Raw genomic sequence first — 26,336 nt, forward strand, 5'->3', positions numbered from 1 at the left:
TTGCTTCACATTAGCGTAGGTCACTCCCTCCCTCGCTCGTTAGCTCAGATCAATCGCACACTTGGTGGACGTACTGGCTTGTCCAGTCTTTCTTTTGTTTCTTTTCTTTTCTTTTGGTTTCATTTTATTTCTTCACAAGTTTTCATGGTTTCTAATTTCTAAATCTTTTAATCTCTTTTCTTCTTTTCTTTCACGATTTTTACTGATTTTTTTTCTTAGCCCTCGCTTCTTCAACAAACTGTTTTTCTTTGACTTCTTTAGTTTTTTTCTTTGGTTTTTATTATATAATATTCTTGTACATCAAGAATATTTTTCTAATACAAGTCTGAAATTTTATAAAAGCAAGTTTACTAATATTTTAATACATGAATGTAAAACCGTATGCACGCTTGAGTAACATTCTCCAACTATCCTCCCGTCCCGAATTACTTAACATAGAGATGGGTGTATCTAAGATGACAAATACGTCTAGATATACTAATTTCCGCGACAAATAATTTCAAGACAGAGAGAATATAAGATTAACATTTTACTAATACATAGTCAATATGCATACACATTTTAACATTTTCAAATGCTTGATTAACAGTTTTTGAATACAAGATTATCATTTTTAAATACATGGTCAATTATTTTGTAAACACATTTCAGATTTTGAATTGCTTTATTAACATTTATTAAATACAATATTATTATATGCTCATCATTCTTTTACACTATTTTAACATATTCCAAATGCCTGCTTAGATTTTTTTGCGAAAACTATTTTAACATTATTTTCAAATGCTTGGTTAACTTTTTTGAAATACATGATAATTTTTCCACACATTCTTAATTGTCTGTATATATTTTTGGTATACATGAGTAAAATTTTATTTTTTTATTTTAAAATTTTCTAAATGATTGGTTAGCTTATTTTTTAATACATGATGAACGTTTTTTATTTACATATTTTGAACTAATTGAAATGCCTGATTAACATTTTTTAAATACGAAGATTAAGATTTTTTAAATACATGACCAACATTTTTTCTATACAAATTTAAACAATTTTATGTCCTTGATTAAAAAATATTCAAATACAAGTTTGACATTATTTGAATACATGATCAACATTTTTTCTACACATTTTTAACAATTTCTAGATGCTTGATTAACATTTTCAAATCATTGTTTAACTTTTTTTAGATTCTTCATTATCATTTTGAAATGCATGATCCATGTTTTTCACACATTGTGTATTTTTTGTATACTTTTTTATATACACGAGAAAGATTTTCTTTATACGTATTTAACAATTTTGAAATGCTTGGTTAACACTTTTTCAAATATTTTATGGAACTTGTTTTTTGTAATATATTTATTTGTAATATTTTTGGACAATCAATACCATTGTATATTTATAGTAACAATATGTTCATGGCAGGGATACATGTGCTGACTACGAGGATTATGAAATAAATTTGTAATAAACAAGCTAATCTTTGAGATCTTCAAACTCTTTCTTCTTCCATGACTTATTTTTGTATTTTTCTGAAGGCAGCCACATGAAAATAACAACGGTACTAAACCACAACCTGTACATACCAATGAGGCTTCTCCCATAGTCACAATTTGAGGCGCAATGCCAAGACTGTGATGCACATATACAACCATTAAAGTAATCAACCAACGTCGACAAAAGCACCAACACCGTTATTCTAGGGATAGAAAATCGAACATGAAGGCCAACGTCGCTGGAGCTGAGAACACGAATCACAATTATTGAGGACGTGGCAGCCTGGATAGGTATTAGGATAATCCTCCTTGCCACAACAATGGAAAAGAATCCAAGACCTGTCTGGCAAAGCAAGATTAGAAGAACCATACAAAAACAAAATTGATATTTCAACACCGCCATTGACGTCAGAAAGGAGATCTCATTGTCGAACGAAGGAACGAAGATTATTTATTATAGACGATGCCATCTCCAAAGAAGAAGAAAATTACCAAAACCCTAAACCAATCCAATGAAAACACTACTACTATAAAGAACTCGACTCATAAATCAGGTTCCCCACCCGTCCCGATGCTGGCGAGGCTGACCGCACGAGGAGGAACCAATGTATGGTCGAGGCGAAGGTCGACGAAAAAGGGTACCAGTCGAAACATCCATCGTGTGCTGGGGGTTTTTTCGGGAGGACCTCTTGTGGATGCGACTGCTACATTTATTTAGAATAATTAATTGGGAGTAGAAACGAAAGTTAAAAACAGATAGAAAACAAACAATTAATATAAAATTATAAAAGTAAAATCACAACCCATAAACACAAAAGTCAGATATCTGCTACCCATTCGGGCCAAACGGGCCTAACCCAATCCAACCCGAGCCAGCCTGGCCTAGGCCACCGGCCGGCCGGCCAGGCTGTGCGACCCACTGTCTGACCGACCAGGGCCAGGGCCGGCTCCGTCTCCTCCCTTTCCCCGTCCTCCTTCCTTCCTTCCTTCCTTCCCGTTAGCCGGCAGCTACCAACCCAGCGGTTGCTCCTTCCCTCCTCAAGCGCGGTCCTCCCGTCGATCTCGTCGGAGCGGCCGGAGATCGGGCCGCGGAGATGACGGTGATCGACATCCTCACGCGGGTGGACGCCATCTGCCAGAAGTACGACAAGTACGACGCCGAGAAGCTCAACGGCGCCAACGTCGCCGGCGAGGACCCCTTCGCCCGCCTCTACGGCTCCGTCGACGCCGAGATCTCCCAGTGCGTAGAGGTACCCCCCCGCGCCCGCTCCTACTCTCTTCCCCCCCACCACCTCCCGGCGCCGCCTCCCGCGGCGATCTGAATCTGACCCGTTCTCTTTCCGTTGCTGCAGAAAGCGGAGGCGGCGAGGCAGGAGAAGAACCGGGCCGCGGTCGTCGCGCTCAACGCCGAGATCCGCCGCGCCAAGGCCAAGCTCCTCGAGGAGGACCTGCCCAAGCTGCAGCGCCTCGCGCTCAAGAAGGTTCGGCCGTCTCGTCTCTACACATCTTCTCACCGCCCCGCTAGATCTGCTCCTTCTTTGACCGCCAGGACTCCCGCTGTGTCCATCTTTACTACTGTAGTACCGACCTTGAGAGACTGCCTAAATTTAGGATGTGCGGCGGTTGTTGAATGCCAACGGGATAAAAATGAAGTACCAATTTCTGTGTACGTGAGGTGATTTCCTGGGTCACTCACTTCGTGGAGTTTAGGATCTGTGGGACTTAGTATTTTTGCTTTGTTTCGCAGAATTTGCTGGGAAAATATGTTTGCGATTTCATAGGATTTGTACGATGATGTCTATGTGCTGATTATACAGCTCGAATTATAATCTAAGCGTATGTAGGAGAAATTATGGATGCCTCATATGTTGCAATGTACTTCCATTTAGTTCTTGGCATACATGATGTCGCTTTATGTATACTAATGCCCAGATCTGTTGCATAGGACCAGCATAAACCGTATGGAGTCTCACCATTATCTTTTCCTGCTTGCCTTTTTTCAAGCGCATAGCTATTTGTTTTGATAAATGTATCATCGTTGATATCAAGGAATTACATCTTTTGCTGCTGTTGTCTTCCTAGTTAAAAAAAGCGCTATTAGGCGCTCGCTTAGGCGCTGGGCGTTGACCTAGCGCCTCGCTTTGGCCCAAGGCGCTCAAAAAAGCGGCCGACGAGGTCCTCCGGCGAGAAATCAGTCTCTCGGGCGAGCAATCATGTTTCTCAGGCGAGAAGTCAATTTTCCCGGCGAGGATTCTACCTCCCCTGCGATGATTCATCCTAGCTGACGAGGGATTCAGCTATTCCGACGACAAATTGACTGATTTCGGCGAGGGATCAGGTTTCTCCGGCGAGGGATCGAGCTTCTCTGGCAAGGGACAGAGGAGGAGGGAGAGAAGCAGCCACGTGTAGCAAGGGAGAGAGGACGAGGGGAAGAGGCGGCATGAGGAGGGAACCTAAATTTCCTGTCAACTGCACCACATACAAGAGCTTTAGTAGGAGGATATGAAGATGTGTCTGTGGTTTAATGGGCTAGGCCGGCCCATCTAGCTTATTTCTTCATCCTACGGTACTAACGCCTAATTGCGCCCAATTTCGCCTAATCGCGCCTAAGCTAGAAAAGCAAGTAGGTGGCCGAACGCATAATTAACGCCTAGCGCTTTTTTGAAATTTGGTTGTCTTGGAGTTTACGTACTTCTTAGTTTGTCCCATCCATTTTTTCCGGACAGAACATTGAAATGAATTACCATTGACTTGATGTGCATAGCCGCATATTTGAGTTTGTTACATGCTTTGCTTGGTCATGCGTATCTCTTCACTAAGTTACAAGAGGTTATGCATGAGCACTTGGCAAGAAACTACCTGGTTGATTCATGTGTTCTAGCGTCCAAATCGTTTAGTTTTTTGTTCTGCGCAAATTGGGTCAAGTACTTAATTTGCTGTTTGTGGGTGGGTGGGGGGGGGGGGGGGAGACAAGCCCTTTGAAATTTGGCAGTATAAGTTCTGAAGATGTCTGCATTGAGGCCCAAGTCTTTCTGTTTTCATCAGAGAAAAATAACTGATTATTTTCTTCACTTGTCATAACAGGTCAAAGGGCTCACAAAAGAGGAACTTGCGACCCGTAGTGATCTGGTTGCTGCCTTACCTGATAGAATTCAATCAATACCGGATGGTAGTTCTTCCGCGACAAAGAAAAATGGAGGTTGGGGAGCCTCAGGATCCCGTTCTGGTGGAGGCGTCAAGTTCGACTCTACTTCTGGTTAGTGAGCATCATTTATGGTATCACCTAAGTCACCGTTACGTATTGGCTTCGGAAAGATCTGGCCAAGTTCCCTTTTCCCGTATGCATTCCCTGTTCACTAAGGAGCCTTTTTTGTGTATTAGCTTAATTCATAATTTATTATGTTTGTGTAAAAATTAGCTCTCCCTTTCTCGAAGGACCCTAATATTAAGCTTGTGGACATATAAATGTTTGTCTATTTGCTGTGAGTGGATCCTCATCTAAGGTCAACATTATTCTGTGCCAAATTTGGTCAGTTTTCCATGTGTACATGTTCTCTTCATTGTTTCAGCAACACAACTCTGCTTTCTGTGTTAGCGTTATATGGACGAAATATGTTAGCATATAAATTTCGGTTGAGAATACATGACACCATGCATAAAGTTGTTTGAGCAATGTACATTGTGTTTGTTTCCTCATTATCTCTGGCATGTGACTGTTAGAATCTTAAAATTTCTTTTATCCCCTTGATGGTCATGAGCTGAACCTTTTCCTCTCCTCTTAGATGGAAACTTTGATGACGAGTACTTTAAGGGGACTGAAGAATCAAACAAGTTTCGTCAGGAATATGAGATGCGTAGAATGAAGCAGGTAAGATTCTGATTAACCATATCGTTGGTACATTTTGCACCTCCACTGGATGTGAGAACTTTTGTCTAACCAGACCTGCATTCTGCAATTGCATTCTGCAGGATGAAGGTTTGGATGTTATTGGTGAAGGGCTGGCAACTCTGAAGAACATGGCATCGGATATGAACGAGGTTTGCGTCTTGTACTTTCTTTCTAGTTATGCGATGATTATGTGTACCGTACTAAATTGTTGTGATCATCAGGAATTGGATAGGCAAGTTCCCTTGATGGATGAAATGGATGACAAGGTTGGTCCTCTGGCAACCATCATTTTTTGTTCTTTCTTCTGGCAGTTGTCTTGGCAGTGCTTAATGTCTGATAAAACGATGAGTGCAGGTGGATCGAGCCAATGCAGATCTGAAGAACACCAACGTGAGACTGAAACAGACTATTCTTCAGGTACAAGATCACTCTTCTCTCTATATTTATATTGACTGATGCTTTCTTGGTTTGGTAGATTGATGAGCTCATACATACATGTTTCCCTCTTCTGATTGTTATCAGATGAGATCCAGTCGCAACTTCTGCATCGACATTGTCCTGCTCTGTGTCATACTTGGTATCGCTGCCTACCTTTACAAGTAAGTAATTCTCCTTCACTTTTTAACTAGCCTGAATTCGGACCAGCTGCTGAATGAAAGATATAGTATTTTATTTCACCTCATTTTTCTTTCCTCGCTTGCTTGATTGTTACCACATTCATCTTGTTTAAATCATGCTGTCCTGTTTAACTTCCCTAATGGTTTTGCTCCATGCATGCTGTTTTTATTGTGTCGCAGTGTGCTCAAGAAGTGAGTGAGGTGCAACGGTGTGCTCATGTCGCAGTCGGTAGTGTCTTGCATTGGCTCCTCTGCTTGTCATGTCCTGTTGTGATGGGTTTCAACGTGTGCCACGAGTAATTCCTTTCGTCTCATCTGTGTAATATCATGGTGTTGTTAGATTATTATTATGCTTGTTGATGAAGCAGTGATGATTATATGTGTGTTGACCTGACCTGATCGATGTCTGATTGTATGTATATCCATGAGTAAATTGCCTAGTAAGAGTACAAACGCCATTCTTCTGTTCTGAAACTGGCCATGTATATTTTGGTTCCCTCGGGCCTTTCTTTTAGTGCCAAAAAGAACTCAATGGTCACAAGGCTAACCATGCGTTTCTTCCAACGTAAAAGTGTTACCTATTACATACTAGTATGTGTCATTGTTGAATTATATACATTGTATTATTGTGACTAGAACAATGCCCGTGTGTTGCTACGGACAGAAGGTGAGAAATTCACGTCCAAATAAGGGCCCACATACCATCCTTCGTTGAACGTGCTTGTGCAACAAGGGCCATGCTTCTGAAACATATGCGGTGTTCTAATGGTCTATGATGGATCTATGTTTAGCAACAAACCTCTCTTACGAAAATCAAGACCTCAGTTGCTTTTTTTTGCAACAAAATAATTGTTGCAAAAGAATTCTACAACAACACCTTTGTTGACCTATGTTACAATGATGAGGGCGCACTCGGTCACTTGATACATAGATCTGGCAGCTCATGATTCGGTTGATCTTTTAAACTAATCAACCAGTGAATGCCTAGCATGTCTCGTATAATTTTGATGACTGACATGTGAGACATCTTGTTGTGCGACCTACATATCACCGACCACAAAGTCAGGTGATCAAGTCAGAGGATCTCAACCTCACCAGCACTGCCCTGCAGGAGATGATCTTTCAGAGTCCATATTTCTCTACAAGATTAAACCAAAGTTTTGTTAAGGCCTAAATAGGAAAATGTGAATTATTTCCTAAGTATAAGAATGAATTATTTGGGGTCCGATGAAGGAAAATGCACTTCCTCGTCCCATCCATATTCACGCCGCGCCGCCGCCGTCACACCGCACTCCTTTCCACCCCCCCTCTCTCTCTTCCGTCCACGGCCGCCGGCTGCCGCCAGACGCAGCTGCGCCGTCGCCGCGGCGGCCTCCGGTTCCCCTTGCCATTGCCGGCACCTGCCCCTCCTTCGCGGTCCCAATCGAAATCGACAAGATCGCACGGCACCAACGGGGAGGAAGGACAAGCCACCGTCACTGTCGTGCTCTGCTGCTCGTCGTAGGTCACGGATTTTCCAAGTTACGTAAGAGAAGCCGGGACATGTACTGCGCCTCCTCCAACTCCTTCCGATATGCTCATCTCAAGAGGAATAAGAGCAGCAGAAATTACATTTTCCTGCCATTTTTCCCCATCGGACATACGCCTAATATATATTATCGGAAGATGCAGACAGATCGTGGATCGCGCATGCTTAGTCTGCAGCAAACCTCTGCTTCAAGTACGCAAGGCACGCATTCCTGCAACAACTACTCAACTGATCTTTACAGGTAACTATATATATCATGACACCCAACAATTAATTCATCTTTGAGTTGCAGAACCCAGTCAAAACATACTGAAATCACATTTTACATTAATAAGAAGTCAAATTGTGTGCACAAACATCGCACTTATTACCAACATGAATACATATGACGTTCGATACAGAGGAAAACCACACAAATTCAAATCCAAGCATAGATACAACCATTTATGCCCAGTCAGAGTCACAGGGCACCCATGTGAAGAAAGTAAACACACATACTTAGTTGTACAGCAGAAAGACATTACATACAAGCAGAACATATTGCAGTCCACACTGGCACAGGCAAACCACACTGTGCGATCAAAGGAGAAGAGGCCCTTCCAGCGTCGAACCTGTTTCTTCCCAGCAGAAAGAGAATCTTGCAGCATCGTCGTCGCCCTCTTGTTCATCTCCTTCTGCCCGGTCTTAAAGTTTCTGGTCCATATGTTTAAGGGTAAGCTTGTTTTTATGCTTTTCGATGCCCTCTCTCACCTCATCGGGGACTTGGCCACCGTTGAACTCAAGCTCCTTCAAACTGAGAAGTTTATGGATACCGGAGAGGGATGTGAAAGATGACCAGACAATCTTCTCGAGCCTAGGAGCAGATCCGCTGGTGAAGGCGATCTTGGTGATGGCCGAGCAGTCAACAACAAGAAGGTTGAGCCATGAGAACCCATCTTTTAATGTAATCTCGTTCTTTATTCCACCAACAAAAGACTCGTTCAAGAGCACCAGACATCGTAGATTTGGTTTGTTGGCGAGTATTTGTAGAGCGTCTTGCTCTAGCAATGTACCACGAAGAGTCAGCTTGGCTATTTGTGAGACATTGCCAAATGATGATAGCAGCCTGCCACAGAAACTGTTGTTCAACTCAAGCTCTTTCAAGTTTTGAAGCCTGTCAACTCCAGAAATAGAACCTTTGCTGAAAGACAAAACCATCTTCTCGAGCTCACAGGCCGCCCCATGCTCAAAAGTGATAGCCAAGTCCGACTCCTCAACAAGAAGGTACTTGAGGCATCCGAATTCACCCTTCTTGAAGTTGAGCATGGGCTCGGTGCATGTAATATGTTGGAGCCTGACACACCGTAACTTCGGCAGCTTGGCAAGGACTTTCAGATCATCTTGGCTCAGCAGGGTGCTCCTAAGAGTTACCTTGGCAAGTTTTTTGTTGTCACCTTTTATGAACAATGGATTTAGACTGATTCCCCTGATGCTTAGACTCTCAAGCATCTTGGGTCGGTTTTGTAAGAGAGAGCCAATACCATCTGGGAACTCTGCACTGGAAGGAGTACCCTCGCACGGTGTGGATACCGGAGCACTAGCAGTGATTGTCAGAGAACGGAGGGACTCATGGAGGTCACTGATTGTCTGAAGCAAATTCCTGAGGTGGCTATCCTTATCATCAATTACCACACCTAGCTTCCTCAGCTGCCATAGCTTCCCAATATCTTTTAAATCATGACTATGCCTGGCCTGGACATTAGATAGGAGCTCCATGTTTACCATTTTGCCGATCCTACGAGGAATCCGGCCACTAGAGCCAAACTTGGTTGCATTCAGATCAATGTGACATTGTGACCAGCAAGCAGACGCTTCAGCTTCAATAGCAGGATATTTGCTGTTGCATGTGGTGGCACCTTGGTTTGTCGTATATCCAATACCTCTAGCTCACGGAGGTGGTTGATTTCACTAGGTAGCTCGGTTATATCTGTTCTTCTTAGGCTTAGATACTTGAGCAGTAACATCTTGCTGCAGATGTCCCTGAGGTACTGCCGGTTCTTCCCAAAGCACTGACAACCTTGTAGATCGAGCACCTTGAGCAGGGATACTCGAGATGATTCAGAGAACCCCTGGAAGAATTTATCAATTCTATCAGAGCCACGGAGCTGGAGATCGTTGAAAATGGAGAAGTGGCGAGCCAAGTGATGTGACAGCCGTGTCTCCACGATGTGTTGTTTTCTAGCGATGGTGGTAATGAATCCATGAAAAAGATCACCTACTATGCAGCTCTTGACATTTCCTGCAGCACCAATATCAGCAGGATCAATGAGGCACCGGTCAATGAGTGTGTCAAAACATCGGTTGGCCTGACACACAGAACTGAGCCAATCTTCATTGGATGTCAGCCCTTCTGCAATCCACCGTCCAACCAAGGTTGACCGCCTGATCTTGTGTCCCGGAGAGAAGATAGCTAGGTACAGCAGGCAGGATTTGTATTCTTTAGGCAGATCGTTGTAAGAGAACTTGAACATCACCTTAGTGATGCTGTTGAATGATTTTGGCAAAGCCTGCAAGGTGGTGTGCAGCTTGAGTAACTCCTCATTGCTCCTGTTGGGGTTAGCATACAAAGCATGTGTGAAGATCTTCATGCAGAATTCATGTGGCTCACACTCGGACAAGATATCATGAAAAATTTGGGGGTTGTAGTTGTCTTTATTCTTGTGCTGGCTAGTAAGCTGGAGCACTGTATCATGGTAGAGGCCAGCAAGAGACTAGTCTATAGCTATTGGTCCCACCGTTTTTTCGAAATGAAGGCTAAGCCCCGGCCTCTGCATCGAGATAGAATTAATGGATGCATGCCCAGCTCCAAATACAGATGCAAAGCCTCCAGACGGTGCTGATTCGGGAAGTAGTTGCAGTCACGTTTTCTTCTGGTGGATGGTATCGATCAACGTTTGAAGGAAGCTCTGTTTTCCTATCAGCATTAGTCAGCTTTCGAGTCCTTCAAGCGAGTGCCGCAGGGAAAGGAAGAGTATTTCATCATGGCTATTTATTAGGACTACTTGGATAAGTTAGGACAGTTTCTCTAAGGCCAGCTGTTGAGTTAGCCGGTTCATAGGTTGTCGTAAAATATGGCTTTTGGAAGCCTGGACTCTGATTACCGATTATGAAAGCGAGGACTCTTTTTCTCTCTCCCCATTAACGGAAAACTATCTTAACCTCCTTCAGCAAGTTCGTTATCTATAAGTAAGTTAGAGAATTCCTGTTGTCAAGCTAGAGATGCATACAACCATATATTAAAATCGAAACCCGCTGTGGATTTTTTTTAGAAGGAGGAAGCGAGCCCCCGGCCTCATCAATCGATGCATGCAGCCATATTATTAAAAATAGTTCAAAGTAACATCTTAGGTCCACAAAGCTCTGAAGCTCGAAATGAAAAGCAAAGCAAAAATGATATGAAGGAAAAACTGCCATATCCGGCATAACTAATAGCAGACTACGATGCCTATACACCTAGCCTATTATTAGCATGTCATCCAAACCGGTTGAAGATAACCCGTGCGACCATCTCCCATCGGTTGCACCCAATATCCATAAGCTCCCTGGAGTCCGCATGGCTGAGTAACGACCACGTACGGATCCAAGATGTTGCTCTGAAGATAACCTGCAAAAAGTTGTTGAAGTTCTTGCCATTAAAAATCATGTCATTCCTGGTATTCCATATAGCCCAAAATAGAGCACATATCCCAATTCTAATAAGTTTTGATATTTTAACGTCAACTCCATTGAGCCACGTTGTAAATATGGAGGTAATACATGTAGGTGGGATAACATTAAAGGCTATATGAACAGTGCGCGATAGTAGTTTTGCAAGAGGACAGTCCAGAAAAAGGTGTCTTATTGTTTCATTTTGCTCAAAATAGCAACAATTAGATCTACCTCTCCAACTACGTTTAAGTAAGTTATCTTTGGTTAATACCACACCTTTGTGTATAAATCACATGAAAATTTTAATCCTTAGCGGCACTTTGATATTCCAAATATGTAAAGATCTGGATAAGGGTCCCGTGTTTATTAAATCCGTATACATGGACTTTACTGAGAATACTCCATTCACAGCTAAAATCCAGCGAACACTATCTGGCTCATCACATAATTGCACTTGGATTAGTCTTCTGACCAAATGCAACCATGCCTCCCAGCGTGCTCCCACTAAAGCTCGTCTGAACTGCATATTAAGAGGTACCGATTGTAGTACCGTGGACACATAGTCCTCTTTACGTTGTGCAATATTATAAAGCATGGGATACTGAAATGCTAGAGGTGTGTCCCCAAGCCAAGTATCCTCCCAAATCTTGTTGAGGCACCATCACCTACTATAAATTTCACCCTCTCGAAAAAATTCACATTTATCTTCATTAACCCTTTCCAGAAAGGTGAGTCATTTGGTCTACTTGTAACCTGGGCTAAAGTTTTTGAATTTAGGTATTTATTCTTCTGTATTTGAATCCACATTCCTTCGGTCTCTGTGGATAACCTATAAAACCATTTGCTAAGAAAGCATCTATTCTTCACTTCAAGATTTTCAATGCCCAAACCCCCCTGGTCTTTCGGTCTGCATATAATATCCCAACGTGCCAATCTGTATTTCTTCTTAGCCTCATCACTTTGCCAGAAGAAACGAGATCTATAAAATCTAGTCTTTTTCGTACCCCTACTGGTATTTCAAAAAAAGACAAGAGAAACATGGGTAGGCTTGTTAACACGGAGTTTATTAATACAAGCCCCCCTCCGTATGACATAAGCTTGCCCTTCCAACAGCTTAGCTTTTTTTCAAATATATCTTCAATACATTTCCATTCTTTATTTGTCAGTCGACTATGATGTATACGAATCCCGAGATAGCTAAATGGAAGTGATCCCATTTCACATCCAAATAAATGTCTGTAAGCGTCTTGCTCTTCTTTTGCCTTCCCAAAGCATAGAAGTTCGTTTTTGTTAAAATTAATTTTCAGCCCCGATAGATGTTCGAATAAGCACAATAATAGTTTCATATTCCTCGCTTTAGCCATATCGTGTTCCATGAAAATAATTGTATCATCCGTATATTGTAATATGGACACACCCCCATCTACCAGATGTGGAATGAGGCCACCTACTTGGCCCTTCTCTTTGGCTCTGGCAATGAGTATTGTCAACATGTCTGCTACTATGTTGAACAACACTCGAGACATTGAATCACCCTCCTTAATCCTTTATGTGTTGAAAATAATGACCTATGTCATCATTAACTTTAACTCCTACACTACCTTTCTGAATGAAAGTATCAACCTGATCCCTCCATTTTTCATTGAATCCTTTCATACGTAAGGCCTGTTGAAGAAAAGGCCATTTTACTTTATCATAGGCTTTCTCGAAATCCACTTTAAAGATAATCCCATCTAGTTTCTTTGTATGAATTTCGTGCAGCGTTTCATGTAGGACAACCACACCCTCTAAGATGTGTCTTCCAGGCATGAATGCAGACTGCGTCGGTTGGACAACTGAATGAGCTATCTTCATCAATCTATTCGTGCCAACCTTTGTAAAGATTTTGAAGCTAACATTGAGTAGACAGATCGGTCTAAACTGTTCAATGCGTATAGCCTCCGCCTTTTTTGGCAACAACGTAATTGTTCCAAAGTTAAGGTGGAATAGCTGCAAATGACCATTAAATAAATCTTGAAACATAGGCATGAGGTCCCCCTTGATGATATGCCAGCACTTTTTATAAAATTCTGCCGGGAACCCGTCCGGCCCCGGTGCCTTATTCTGTTTCATTTGTGCTATTGAATCAAACACCTCTTTCTCTGTGAATGGAGCTAATAACACCTCATTCTCCTCTGCATTGAGTTGAGGTATATCATAATTGTGCTTTCATCCAAAGAGACCACCGTCTCTTCCAGTGCACCAAATAGTTTCTTGTAATATTCAGAGATATATAATTTTAAGTTCTCGTGACCTAGTATTGTTCCTTCATCTTGCTCAAGTTGTGTAATTTTTTTCTTTCTATGTTTTCCATTTGCAATCATGTGAAAGAATTGAGTATTATCGTCCCCATGGACCACCTTTGTCACCTTAGCTCTTAGTGCCCATTTCATCTCCTCTTCTCTCAAAAGTTTTTGCAACTTCTTCTCAGCATCAATCTTGTTATTCCTATCAGTAAGATTGAGCTGAGCCGACTCGGCTTTCACATCTAATTCATCAATCAAACATGTGAGTCGTTCTTTTTCTATTTTATATATGCCGCTCTGATTTTTCGCCCATCCTCTCAGGAACTGACGCAAATGTCTGATTTTGTTTTGACATCTTTCTATATTCGTGGATCTACCTAAGTCTCTAGCCCATTCAGCAGCTATGAGATCCATGAAACCTTCTCTTTCAAACCGACTTAGTTCAAAAGAGAAGACATTTCTATTACCTCATGGTTGGCCTCCCCTAAGTCAACAATGAGAGGTGTGTGATCTGAGATGGCTCTTTGTAATGCATGTACTGTGACCAAAGGGTACTTCTGCTCGCACTCGACAGTGGTCAGTACTCGGTCCAACTTCTCATATGTTGGCACCGGCAGTGAGTTTGCCCATGTGAATTGTCTACCAGTGAGGTCAATCTCCCTGAGATCAAGACTCTCAATAACCATGTTGAACATAAGTGACCACCGCGTGTCGAACTTATCATTGTTTTTTTCATTCTGCCTTCTAATAATATTAAAATCTCCCCCACCATAATTGGAAGTCTTTCTTCTCCACAGATTCTTACTAGATCCGCTAAAAAATCAGGTTTGAGCTCAGGTTGCGCCGCTCCATATACGGCCACTAGAGCCCACCTGAAACCATCAAGTTTCGACCTCACACGAAATTTGACGGTAAATTCGCCATAGGCCACACTCATCACCTCTAAAGTCTCGCACTTAACACCAAGTAAGATTCCACCAGATCTACCCCTTGGTGGTAAGCAATGCCAATCAAAATCAACCCCTCCTGACAGGGTATTTAAAAATTGATGTGTGAAATTATCTCTGCCAATTTCTTGTAATGCCATAAAATCAAGCTTATATTCTAGTGATGCTTCTCTACGGAACCTCCTTTTAGCCAAGTCTGCAAGACCTCTGCTATTCCAGAAAATTCCTTTCATACTTCATCATGGAATTTTTTTCTTTTGCTTCACTCTCGCACTTCTCCTTACCGCCGATTCAGGAAAAACCTTCCTTTTCCAAGCTCTCTTTTGTTTTTCCTGAATAATTTTTGTGTTACCCTGTGTATCTATTGCTCGTGGATGACAACCGTCAATCAAAGGGGCCATATACCCCTCCGATCCCATATCATCCACCTCCTCGTCATCTCCCTCTACGTGCAATAAGTTCTCACATAAATTTTGTAATTTTGCGCCTCCTAAGTCATTAATATCTGTTTCATTCATTGGTTTCACCGCTGCTAGGTTTTGAATGAATTCTATTGTTCTATCTGCTTCTAAATCAAGAATATCATTAATGGATTTAGCTATAAGTTTGCTAGAGGGACCCATAGAAATTCCTATGTCGCTAGCATTATGCATTATTTCTGAATCTGAAAAGTGAAGTATTGAAGTAGCATGGTCGACAGACATACCTGTAGCTGTCTCGACGTCTCAAAGCTTTGCGGCCCTCATGGCACGCCCTAGCAACATGTCATCAGCATCCGGCTGCTCCTGGATACGGTGACTGAAGCGTCGATCACCAGACATAGGATCCGGAATCCCACCAAATGAGATCACGTCATCTGTGGACATCTCTGCGTGGTTGTGGCCTCTCACCTCAATCCCACCGTGGATAGCAGTATTCTCTAGCTAGATGGACGTCATTTGTGGTGGTGACCATCATTAAATCGGCGCTGCAGTTTAGCAGGCTCAAAGCATTTCTGGTACCTTCCCACATGGAAATATCCATCAGCTCATCAACTCTGAGGATAAACAGGGGACATTCATAACAATTCCAGTCCGAAATATATTCCAAGTTGCGCTTAATCTCGTCCACGAGACCTTTGATCTTGAGCTGCTCTTTCAACTCCTGCTTTAATTTCTCCATCATTTGACCGATTTTTTTTGAATAAAAGGGGTTCCCCCCTGCTTCATTTTATTGAAGCATCGAACCAGACAAAGTTTCATACAACCCAAATAACCAGCATAATATCTCAGCTCGGAAACTACCAGAAAACTAAAAAGCGAAACATTTGAATGCAGGAAATCCAGCTACAACAGCTAGCACCAAATATTACAGACACAACGAATTCATAGTTCCAGTACTAGAGGCTACAACCAAGCGATGCGCAACAATTCTCCCTTGAATTTGTCCAGCTTAGCGACGAATTGGCGAAGGATCTCCTCCTGTGTGGCGTCGCAAAGCACAACCCAATGTCGAAGAAAAGTTTGCAGTTTCACAAGGATGCAGGCTAGACTTCTCCATGAACGACCCTGGAAACAAAAATCATTTCTCAATCTCCATAAGCTCCACAAGGAAGCCGCAACAATCATATTTTGCATAGGTATTTTCTTGTTTAGTTGCCACAAGGCACAAACGTCTTTAAAACAGGAAATATCATAATCTGGAAAAGAAATAGAGAACAGTTTCCACACACATCTAGCCAGCACACAATCAAAGAATAGATGTTGCACCGATTCCATTTCATTACAAAACAGACAAGTAGGATCACTAACAGTCCTACGCTTAGCTAAATTGTCCCTGGTCAGCACCTTGTTATACACACACAACCACCGAAACACATGGATCTTTTGAGGGCAAAGAATTCTCCACATATTTTCCCCAATGGTAGAAACCACACCCCCAAAATTTATAGCATGATAGAAAGATTTAACTGAATATATACCACTTTTTTCTAACATCCAGATGGGGGTATCTGGAGCCTATGTTAAGTGGACAGCTTGCACAGTCTCCAGCAATTGGTTCCATCTAATTAACCCACTGTAATCAACACATCTCCTAAAAGAGAGTTTGAGATTAACCCCATCCCATACTTGCGAAATGGTGCAATCAGGTTGGTTACAAATGGGAAACAAATCCCAAAACTGCACTTTGAGGGAAGAATCTCGAGACCATATGTCATGCCAAAATTTGATATTCGCCCCATTGCCAACAATCCACTTATAAAAATTCTTTGAGGCATTTAATGCCCAAGTGACACTCTTCCAAAAGGAGGATCCATTTTCAGCTTTAGCCCAAAAGATATTGGGGGCAACAGTGTTATACTTGAAAGAAATAACTTTCTTCCAGTCTTTAGGTTGTGGATCAGAAAACCTTCTCCCCAGGAGGCTAGGAGGGCCATATTAAGTTCTTTTAAGTTGGGTATCCCCATGCCCCCAAAAACTTTCTTCCTGGTAATCAGGCCCCAATTAGCCAAATGATACTTGTGTTGGTCACCTACATTCCCCGAGAAGAAATGGGCCATTTGGGAATTAATAGCATCTATCGCCCATTTAGGGAACCTAATCACTGCCATTAAATAGGCAGGTATACTAACTATACAAGAACAAAGTAGTATTAATTTGCCTCTGTAAGATAGATGTTGACCCAACCAACCAGAAATACAACTGATAATCCTATCAATGATAGGTTGCAGATCCTCTCTACGCAATTTATCAAAATGAAGGGGAACCCCCAAGTACTTGATGGGAAAAAAACCCAATCTTGCAACTAAATATCTGGGCAAAAGATTTAGCAACTTATTCTTCAATATTAATGGTAAGAAGGTCACTCTTATGAAAATTAATCTTCATCCCAGAAAGGTTTTCAAAACAGGACATAAACCATTTAAAATTTCTAGCTTTGTCTTTGGAGTTAGCCAAAAAAAGAAGAGTGTCATCAGCATACTGTAGACTGACAATCCCTCCATTAACCACATGAGGCAGAAGCCCCGAAATCAAATCCCATTGAGCAGCTTTAAACAACATTTTGGAAAACACATCAGCAACTAAGTTGAAAAGAAGAGGAGACACAGGATCCCCTTGTTTGAGACCTTTACCACCCACAAAATATGGGCCAGTTTCATCATTAATACGGACACTGAAAGTACTTTTAAGAATATCACTTTTGATCCAGGAAATCCACTTGATCCCAAAACCCCTAGATCTGAGCATGTCAAAAAGAAATTCCTAGTTTACCCTATCATAGGCTTTCTCATAATCTAGTTTGAGCACAAGCCCTTGAGTTTTGGATCTCTTAATCTCATGGATAACTTCATGGGCCAAAACCACACTCTCCAAAATAAATCTTCCTTTAATAAAGGCAGTTTGGTTTGAGGAGATCAGTCTATCCCCAATAGGGGATAATCTGGTAGTCATGGCCTTAGTCAGGATCTTAACTGCACAGTTCCCCAAACTAATAGGTCTGAACTTCTTCATTTCTTTTGCATCAACCTCTTTGGGAATTAAAACAATGATGGCAAAGTTCAGTTTATAAATATCCAGTTTTCCCGTTTCAAAATTCCTAACCATGGCCATAAAATCTTTTTTAATCAGATCCAAAAAAACCTGATAAAACAGGAAGGGAAGGCCATCAGGACCTGGTGCACCATGTGCATAGGAATTGAAAATGGAATTCTTAATTTCTTCTTCAGAAAAATCTTTCTGGAGCATATCATTTTCCTCCTGGGTAACTAATTCATCATCCTTCCGAAAGGAAGGACCCATACTAATATTGTGTCTTTCTTCAAAACCAAAAAGATTTTTGTAGAAGGACGTGGCAATCCCCAACATCTCTTTAGTAGAATGCATAGGGCCATTGTCTCCCATAAGCTCAAAGAGGTGATTCTTCCTATGACGATGATTAGCTAAGGCATGGAAATATCTATTGTTCTTATCCCCATCTAAGATCTTCCTATCCCTGGAACGCTGCCACAAGGCAGTCTCTTCTTTCTTCCAAATATCATCCAATTCATTTTTAATAGCCTCCATACGGATCCTATCAGTCTCAATTAAGAGGTTAGTTTCAGAGAACACATCCAGGATATCAAATTCTTGAAGAAGATTTTTCTTATTTTTTGTAAGGGCAGCCTCAATATTGATGCTCCAGCCCTTAATCTTTTTCCGGAGAATTCTGGTTTTATACAACCAATTCTCAACAGCCACATTACAATAAGTAGTGTTAGTCCAAGTCTTATACACTAGATCTTTGAAGTCAAGTTGGTCTAACCACCATTTCTCAAAGGTAACCCTCCTAGCTTTCGTATCTAATAAAAGAGGGGTATGGTCACTTCCAACCCGAGGAAGAGCAGATAAAACAGACAAGGGAAAACGAGCATCCCAAGAAGTGGATACAAGGACCCGATCAATCATAGCAAAAATAGGATCAATTTGGTTGTTACTCGAGGTAAAACTCATATTAGCTATCTTGATCTCCATGAGGCCCCATTTGTTAATCCAATCATTGAACAAGTATGAAGACTGATTATTAATCAGCCAATTGTGTTTGTCCATGTTAGATCTAACAAGGTTAAAATCCCCACCAAACAGCACGGGGTAGGAAATTTGGGACATGATATCATGTAATTCAGCAAAGAACTCAATTTTTTTATCATTATAGGCAGTACCGTAGACAGCAATCAATTGCCAAACAAAACCATCATCTTTATTTTTAACAGTAATAATCATGCATAACTTCTTATTAATAACACCTACTATCTCAAAAACATTATTCCTAAGGCCCACAAGGATGCCACCAACAGTGTTAACAACAGGGAGAGTGTGCCAGCAAAAGTCCCCCCCCACTAGCAATGGTCTTCAACATGTGGTTCTCAATAATCTCTTTTTTGGTTTCAAAGAAACCCACAAAATCAATTCTATGTTTACTAATAAAGTCTCCTAGGCACTGTAATTTGCCATGCTGCCCTAGACCTCTAATGTTCCAAAAGGCACCAATCATGAGATCTTAAACGGATGGGGTAAGCCACAAGGCTTGCCTTTAGTAAGAAGAGTTGGACTATCTAAAACTAAAACAACAGCGCCCCCTGTTTTAGCATTAAGGATAGTATCCTTAGGAGAACTTTGAAACTGTTTTTCCACATCTAGATTGTCCGGGAGAACAATCTCCTGGTTAAGATCCGCAAATTGAAGACATCTTTTCTTCTCATCATCTATCATGTTGTTAATAATAAAATCTAGTTCATTATCATTACTACCTAGACAAACATCCACTTTCTTAGCATAAGCAGCAAGGACATTCTTATCAAGACAAGAGAAGGAGTTACCTTTGAAAGTCTTGGGAATCTCCAGATTTTTCTTCTTTTGATACTCCTTAGCTTTATCCATAATACTGATGTCCCCATGTCCTCTAGTAGTAGGCCTGATGGATAGAACTGGACCCCATTTAGAAGATTCCTCCTGAAATTTCCCTTTCTTTTCTGATTCAGTCTGTTCCAAGGTATCAAGAAGAGATCTCTTAGTGGAGCTGAAGATTTTAATCATCTCACCAGGGAGGCATTGCATCTCTGGAAGTTTGTCCATACATTCCTCATCAGATTCAGCCATATCAAAAAATTTCAACTGTTCAGAACAATAGTCCATATGGGCAGACATAGGAATTACACTAGGATGAGTGGATATCCTGATAGGAGAGACCACCATGTCATCCACAATGTCACCTGGGTTGTTAGCCATAAAATCACTTGATTTATTTTCTTTCAGAAAGTTTTCATGGTCTCCATGTGACATAAATTGGGGCTGGAACTCAGCTGCAGAAACAACTCCTATCTGTTTGTTACTAGTAGAATAAACCGGCTTGTAACTCTGAATATAAGTTGCATGCTCACCATCTAACATAGGCTAGGGGTGGGAAACCACTGCAGAAACAACACTTTTTTGCTTGTTATTAGTAGCTGAACCTGAGGTATTATTCTTAGTAAAGTTGGCCATATCTACTTCATCTATTGGATCAGCTTCATCCTCCACACTATCCTTGTTAGTTAGGTCATTACCTCCCAGATCTTCTTCCTCATCCTTATCATTGTCTAACCCATCGTCATCAGGATCATCTCCATCACCTCCTTCATCTCCAATTTGATAAAATCCCTCCACCGTGAAGAAAAGTAATTAGAGCTTCTTCTTCATTTCTACTAACCTCTCAAAAGGAATCTTGGCTGGATCTCTACAAGCAACTTTCACACGGATTGTTTCATAAAAGCTCTTAAAAATACCATTCCAATCCACATCCACAAGGATGCCAAAGCAAGAGGTAATTTGAGCAAAGACTTTCCACGCACACCATTTAGGTGGAATGCCCTTTATCTGCACCCAAGCTTCAACCAATTCCCCATAAGGATTTAGCATACCTTGCCATTCAGCCACCTTTACAAAAACCCCATCAATAGGCAGATCAAAAGGTGGGAACTCAATCAGGTCCTCTACATTTTTCCAAGGGGGAAACCTTAGGAGATTTTTTTTTGTCTTCAAGCTCCCTCATCTGCCATGGCCATTCCTTGTTTTTGCAGAAGATACCATTTAGTTGCATCAATAACTGAGAGGCAGAAACCTCACCTCTCACAACATGGAGCAGAGCGCAATTTTTGTAGTTCATCCAACTAGATTCTACCGCCACAGGGACATCCACATGATAAAAACCTAAACCAGCTGCAACACTTCCAAAGTATGTGGCTGTAGGATGTTGACGAGCCCAAGCAACACAATTATTGACATTATGTCCACCCGCACAAATAAAGCATTTCTTGGGCTCAACACAATTGCCAATATAGTGACCCGGCCAACTGCAATTAAAGCAAGTCATCTCCTTATACCTGGGATCTAATGCTTGGGCAGGAGGAGGAGCTGGGATCACAGGGATCAAAGGAGCAGGCTGGGAAGGGTTACCCCCACCTGCTTGGTTCTTCCCGGGCCCCCCTCCCCCTTGTTCAAGATAGGCTTAGCAACCATAGGGGGAGGAGGTTGTTGAGGTAGGGGTTGATCTTTCTGCTCAGGAGCAGCCTTCTTGCTGGGTTGGCGATGAGGAGGTCGCTGCTGTTGTTGACGACGTGGATCCATGTTCCCCTTCACCACCTCAGCAAAGGAGAGAGATCCAGGGCCAACTCCTTCCACCGAGATCTTGAATAGAGTTGGGACAGGTTCAAATCTGCCTAGTCTCTTAACACGGAAACAGTCATCCTTAGAGAACACTCTGAATCTAAAAAGATCCATCCTGATCCAGAAGGTTTTTGGGAAAGGAGGGTTAGGGTTCACTGGGGGCGGCTTGGAGGGAGGAGAGGAACGACGTGATATAGGGGAAGGAATAACCCACAGCTGCCCAAAGTATTCCTCCACTGTTTCATCCCAACTGTGTCCCACAAGGGAAGACATATTCTTAGACTGCGCTTTCCTCCTAACCACACATCCACTTATGAGGGGAGGGGGAACTGGTTTGGGTCCACTGGTATGGATTTTTGGTGGGTGGCTGCGTCTGTCCTCAGAGGACCCCACCGTTAGGCCCCATTTTTAATTGGACCCAAAGTTCCATCTCCAAGCTCTGAACTAGATGTGTGCTGATCTGGTTCGACTCTAGGTCCATCAGACATAAGAGCACCAGTAGGAGTACAAACTCCTAATGCAGAATCCCTGGCGTTTAAGACAGAAAAATTACCTGACACAATTACCACGTCAAGAACAATATTTCATGATGGATTGGCACTATTTTGTGACATCTGGATGTGCCCACCCATTAGGTGTTTCATGGGCAGCACCCCATGCTGTTTCGAAGTAGAAACTCCATCTACACAACCTAAACAGGTGACAATGTCTGAACTTAATTGATCAGGAACATCCATACTGTAATCCGTTTGCTGGGGTGCATTCTTTTGATTTAAGAAATTGCAATCCTGATCACTGCAGGATCCTACCGACCCAACCACAATCACAGGAGTAGAAACTCCACTTCTATTTCCTCTGTCAACATGTTCAGAGTCATTGTTTGACATATCTACAATGTCAGGAGTAGAAACTCCATTCTTAGTACTATCTAACAAATCCCCTGTATTCGACACAAATCGAACATCGCCAGTGTCTCAGGATGGATTCCTAATACTCGGCTCGGCTACTTTTGGCAAAAATTCAGGCAACACCTCGCAAACATCAGCAACAAAATCTCCATTAAGATTGAACAGCTGATTATTCTAAACGTCCCTGTCCCTATCCCTAATCCAACTAGGAAACCGATAGCCATGTATAGAACCAGAGAGAGGAGCATGCACCTGAATACGTGGATGAATCTCCCCTTGATCTCTCGGCCATGGCGGCGGTTTGAAGCGACGATGCAGCTCCTTCCCCGCCTGATGTCCTCGCCGTGAAGTGGTCTGCCGCGAAGCATGCCCGCCGGGAGCCCGAGGGATCAACTGGCGTGAGGAGGGTTGACCACCGACGGGAGCGCTCCACGAGGAATCTAGGATAGCTCCAACATCGGCGGCGGGTTGATGTTGAGGAGGAACGGAACCGTCGACTTGAATCGGCTCCACTTCATCGCCACTCCTGGATCCGTAGCCTTTGCCTCCCGCATCGCCCAATACACGAGCTCGTAGTCCATGCCTCCGTCGTCGCCGCAGAAGTGTGCTCGTTCCGCAAAAGTCGCCATGCGGATTATCTCCACCATAATCCCCAGCCAGCTTGTCCGATCCGGGAACTTCCCTCGAACCACACGAAGCATCTCCGCGTGGGCCTCCGCCGAACGAAGCTCTGTTGTTGGCAGGAGCATCACCGGAGTGGGAGCGCCGAGGGCCCGCGGTGGCGACACCATCCCCGCACGGAGTCGCCGCACTCGGATCCTTCTTCTCTCGCCCGCCATCGAGATGTTGAGGAATAGGAGAGGCCGAGGAAGGAGAAGAGCACCCGAGGTAGTCGCGGCACGCTGGCGGACGGGAATGGTGGGAAGGCTCGTCGCCGCGCGTTGGTGGCTGGGAATGGAGGGGAGGCTCGAGGCTAAGCGGTAGTGGATGGGATTTGCAGGGGGGCAGTTCGAGGGCGAGCGGTGGAGGGTGGTAATTGCCATTAATGGCGGTAGGTGAAGTCGTGTCGCCAGCCACTGCGCCCCGAGCGATAGGTGGAGCGGAGCCCATCCTTGTCAGAAAACTCCATGTACATGTTAGGATCCACCCCAATTACCTCTGACTGAATTTTTCAGAAACAATTTCTGGGTTTTGATCCGGAACACCGCCAGATTAAGATGCCTTCCTTTGCATTGTGGATCATTGGTTTGATTTGATCCTCACCCAATTCAGCCGTTGTGGTCTTATTTGTAGCTTGCTTGTCCGACCATCTGTCCTGAGCCTGCAGGGGCTGGCTGCTGCAGCAGCAGCTCTTGGAGAAGAGCTTCCACAGGATGTGTGCATATTGTGCCTCATCGAGGTGAATCCATGTCGTCTACTGACTTGCGATTTCCCCTCCACCTCCCCCGCCCCCTCCTCCATATGCTCCTTAAGCTTCTTAACGATGATGTTATTGTTAATGTTGTCCCATTCTGGTAACATTTGCATGTCATTGGTCTTCCCTTGATCTATTTGATCATGAGACGCAACAACAGCTGCCTGGAGCAGCAGCTGAAGTAGTACATCTAGGTGCAGGTGGTGAAACTCACCCTGCAAATGCGGTAGTTTGTTGCCCCTCTCTAGTCGACCTTGAACATCTCTTTTGATTTTGTCAAGCTTTTCATCCATCTTCATCCTTTTGACATTCTCCTTGATTTTAAGAAGAGCAAGAGCCCTCTTCTTTTCAGTGTGAATTTGATTGTAAATCTGGAATCTTCTTAGGCAAACTTCCAAAGGGTCAAGACACTTCTTCCCCACTGATGATTTGCCTTTTGTGCTTTGCCTGAGCTCGCGCAGAATGTAGAAGAGAACTTCCTTGGGTCGTAGCCGCGTAAACTTGGGGTGGACGGCCGGGATGTCAACGAAGACTTATAGTGAGTTGTGACTATGACGACGCACGCATGGGATGAGAGCCTCTCCAGGATGTATAATGTGTTTTATCATGGGAGAAGGACAAAATATCTTGACTTGACGAACTCGGTGTCGTCAAGGGCGTTCACATGCCGTCGTTGCACTGTCACATTGGTTGGTTGCACTTACTGCCTCAACTGTCCGGAAATGCTGTCGGTGGATAGAGAAATACTCCCTCCATTTTTAAGTATTTGTCTTTTTAAAAATTTCATTACGCACTACGTATGGATGTATATAAATATATTTTAAAGTATATAAGTTCATTTATTTTATTCTATATGTAGTCTGTAGTTGAATCTTTAAAATAACAAATATTTAGAAACGGAGGGAGTAGATGGGGTGTGCAATGATCCGGGACCCGGCTCATGCAACAACAACAACAACAACAACCAGGCCTTTCAGTCCCAAACAAGTTGGGGTAGGCTAGAGTTGAAACCCATAAGATCTCGAAGCCAAGTCATGGTTGTTTCATCTCCATAAGAGTGGTTGGGTTTTTCACGTTGGCTCGCCATGCCTATCACAACCCTCCTCCTTTACCCGGGCTTGGGACCGGCTATGCTGAGACAACATAGGCGGAGTTCGGGACCCGGCTCATGACGATCAAATATTAGTACGGATGTCGGTAGATAGAGACCGATGAGTGTGCCACTACTACATGACCTTTGTTTAAACTTACCCCGTCCTTTCGAAAATACGAGTAGCTGTCATGGTTTCGAATCTTCTGAACTAAGATCACAACACTTATTTTGAAATGAAGGGCTTAATTCTCACTCGTTTCTTTGTACTCGGCTTTTCAAGCTTGTCTTCAGTCAAATTTTTGAAACTTTGACCAGATTTATATATATTAGAAAATATCAGTATCAAATAAATGGAATATGATAATATATTCCATCATAAATCTAATGATATCGATTTGCTATTGTGAATGTTGATGCTTTTTGTTTGCATATAAACAAATCTGACTTAAGGCAAAGCTAATATCGCGTGATATGTTTTGTGTGTGATCAGACAACCCACGAGCAACGCTACAACTACAGAGAGTTTACATAACGTCTACGGACTAAGCTTAGATGGGATATTTTAATTGGTTTAGGATGAAGCGGACCCACTCTGAAAATCAAGGAAGGCATGATTAGTAAGGGGAAAGGTGTTAGTCCGTTAAAGTCTGTAAAAATCATCCGTAAGTTTAGCATTGTTGGGCAACCCACTCTTGAAGACGACTGCGACATATTTCATCCGTCAATAACAAGCTTGGTCACACCGTGTGGCATGTTCCGCCTGAGACAAAGCCAATTCCGTTGGCGCTGTAGCACATGAAGGTTTGCCATGTTGTTAAAAAATATTCCGCCAGGGCCAGGGTAAGTGGCACCTCCTGTTGCCGTGCCTATCATGGTGGCTTGCATGGAAGTGTCATTGTGCTGCTGTCATATTACATACGCGCTCCGTATTGAAGTTAGCGTGTTAAAACTACAAATATTGCGGCACAGAGAGAATACTTATGACAATGGGTAGGCCGAGTGAGATGTGCTAGTGTGATAGCCCGATGCCGACGTTCCAGAAGATTCCCCTTCTATTCCGTTTTCGTCGTGTGGTTATTTTAATTTGTTGCATCATCATCGCATCATGCGCATCATCAGCATTGCATCGGCCTCTCGTTGCCGCCCGTTTTCAAAACTTGCATCCGTTGTTAGTTGCCGGTTCTCGCCGTTGTCCGTTCTGAGCCCGACCGCACACGCACGCGCCCGCGGCATCGTCAAATCCCTGTTTTTAAAAGTGTGCGTAAAACTTTCTCTGGTCGGGGTGAAACTTGGTATGCGGTAGTAATTAGT

At 42.8% G+C, this 26,336-nt stretch overlaps 1 protein-coding gene and 1 pseudogene across 1 annotated transcript; one reads left to right on the plus strand and one right to left on the minus strand.

Annotated features, from left to right (window-relative positions):
• The first annotated feature begins 2,441 nt into the window (after nucleotides 1-2,441).
• On the plus strand, nucleotides 2,442-6,447 carry LOC123449514 (syntaxin-71). The gene is made up of 9 exons (XM_045126760.1): nucleotides 2,442-2,747; nucleotides 2,850-2,978; nucleotides 4,582-4,753; nucleotides 5,280-5,365; nucleotides 5,467-5,535; nucleotides 5,608-5,652; nucleotides 5,741-5,803; nucleotides 5,909-5,985; nucleotides 6,184-6,447. Exons 1-9 carry the CDS (start codon nucleotides 2,592-2,594, stop codon nucleotides 6,197-6,199), a joined length of 813 nt encoding a protein of 270 aa, XP_044982695.1. The 5' UTR covers nucleotides 2,442-2,591; the 3' UTR covers nucleotides 6,200-6,447.
• A 1,768-nt stretch (nucleotides 6,448-8,215) lies between these two features.
• The window catches only part of LOC123401828, a 36,081-nt pseudogene continuing 17,960 nt past the window's right edge, over nucleotides 8,216-26,336 (minus strand).

Source organism: Hordeum vulgare, chromosome 1H (assembly GCF_904849725.1).
Source record: "Hordeum vulgare subsp. vulgare chromosome 1H, MorexV3_pseudomolecules_assembly, whole genome shotgun sequence".
Lineage (NCBI taxonomy): Eukaryota > Viridiplantae > Streptophyta > Magnoliopsida > Poales > Poaceae > Hordeum > Hordeum vulgare.

What these genes read in the sequence shown, in the direction of transcription:
- LOC123449514 (XM_045126760.1), top strand. Translation starts at nt 2,592, where the DNA reads ATGACGGTGATCGACATCCTCACGCGGGTGGACGCCATCTGCCAGAAG. An exon ending in AGATGCGTAGAATGAAGCAG is followed by an intron (nt 5,366 to 5,466) that starts GTAAGATTCTGA and finishes TGCATTCTGCAG; the next exon opens with GATGAAGGTTTGGATGTTAT. An exon ending in TGAAACAGACTATTCTTCAG is followed by an intron (nt 5,804 to 5,908) that starts GTACAAGATCAC and finishes GATTGTTATCAG; the next exon opens with ATGAGATCCAGTCGCAACTT.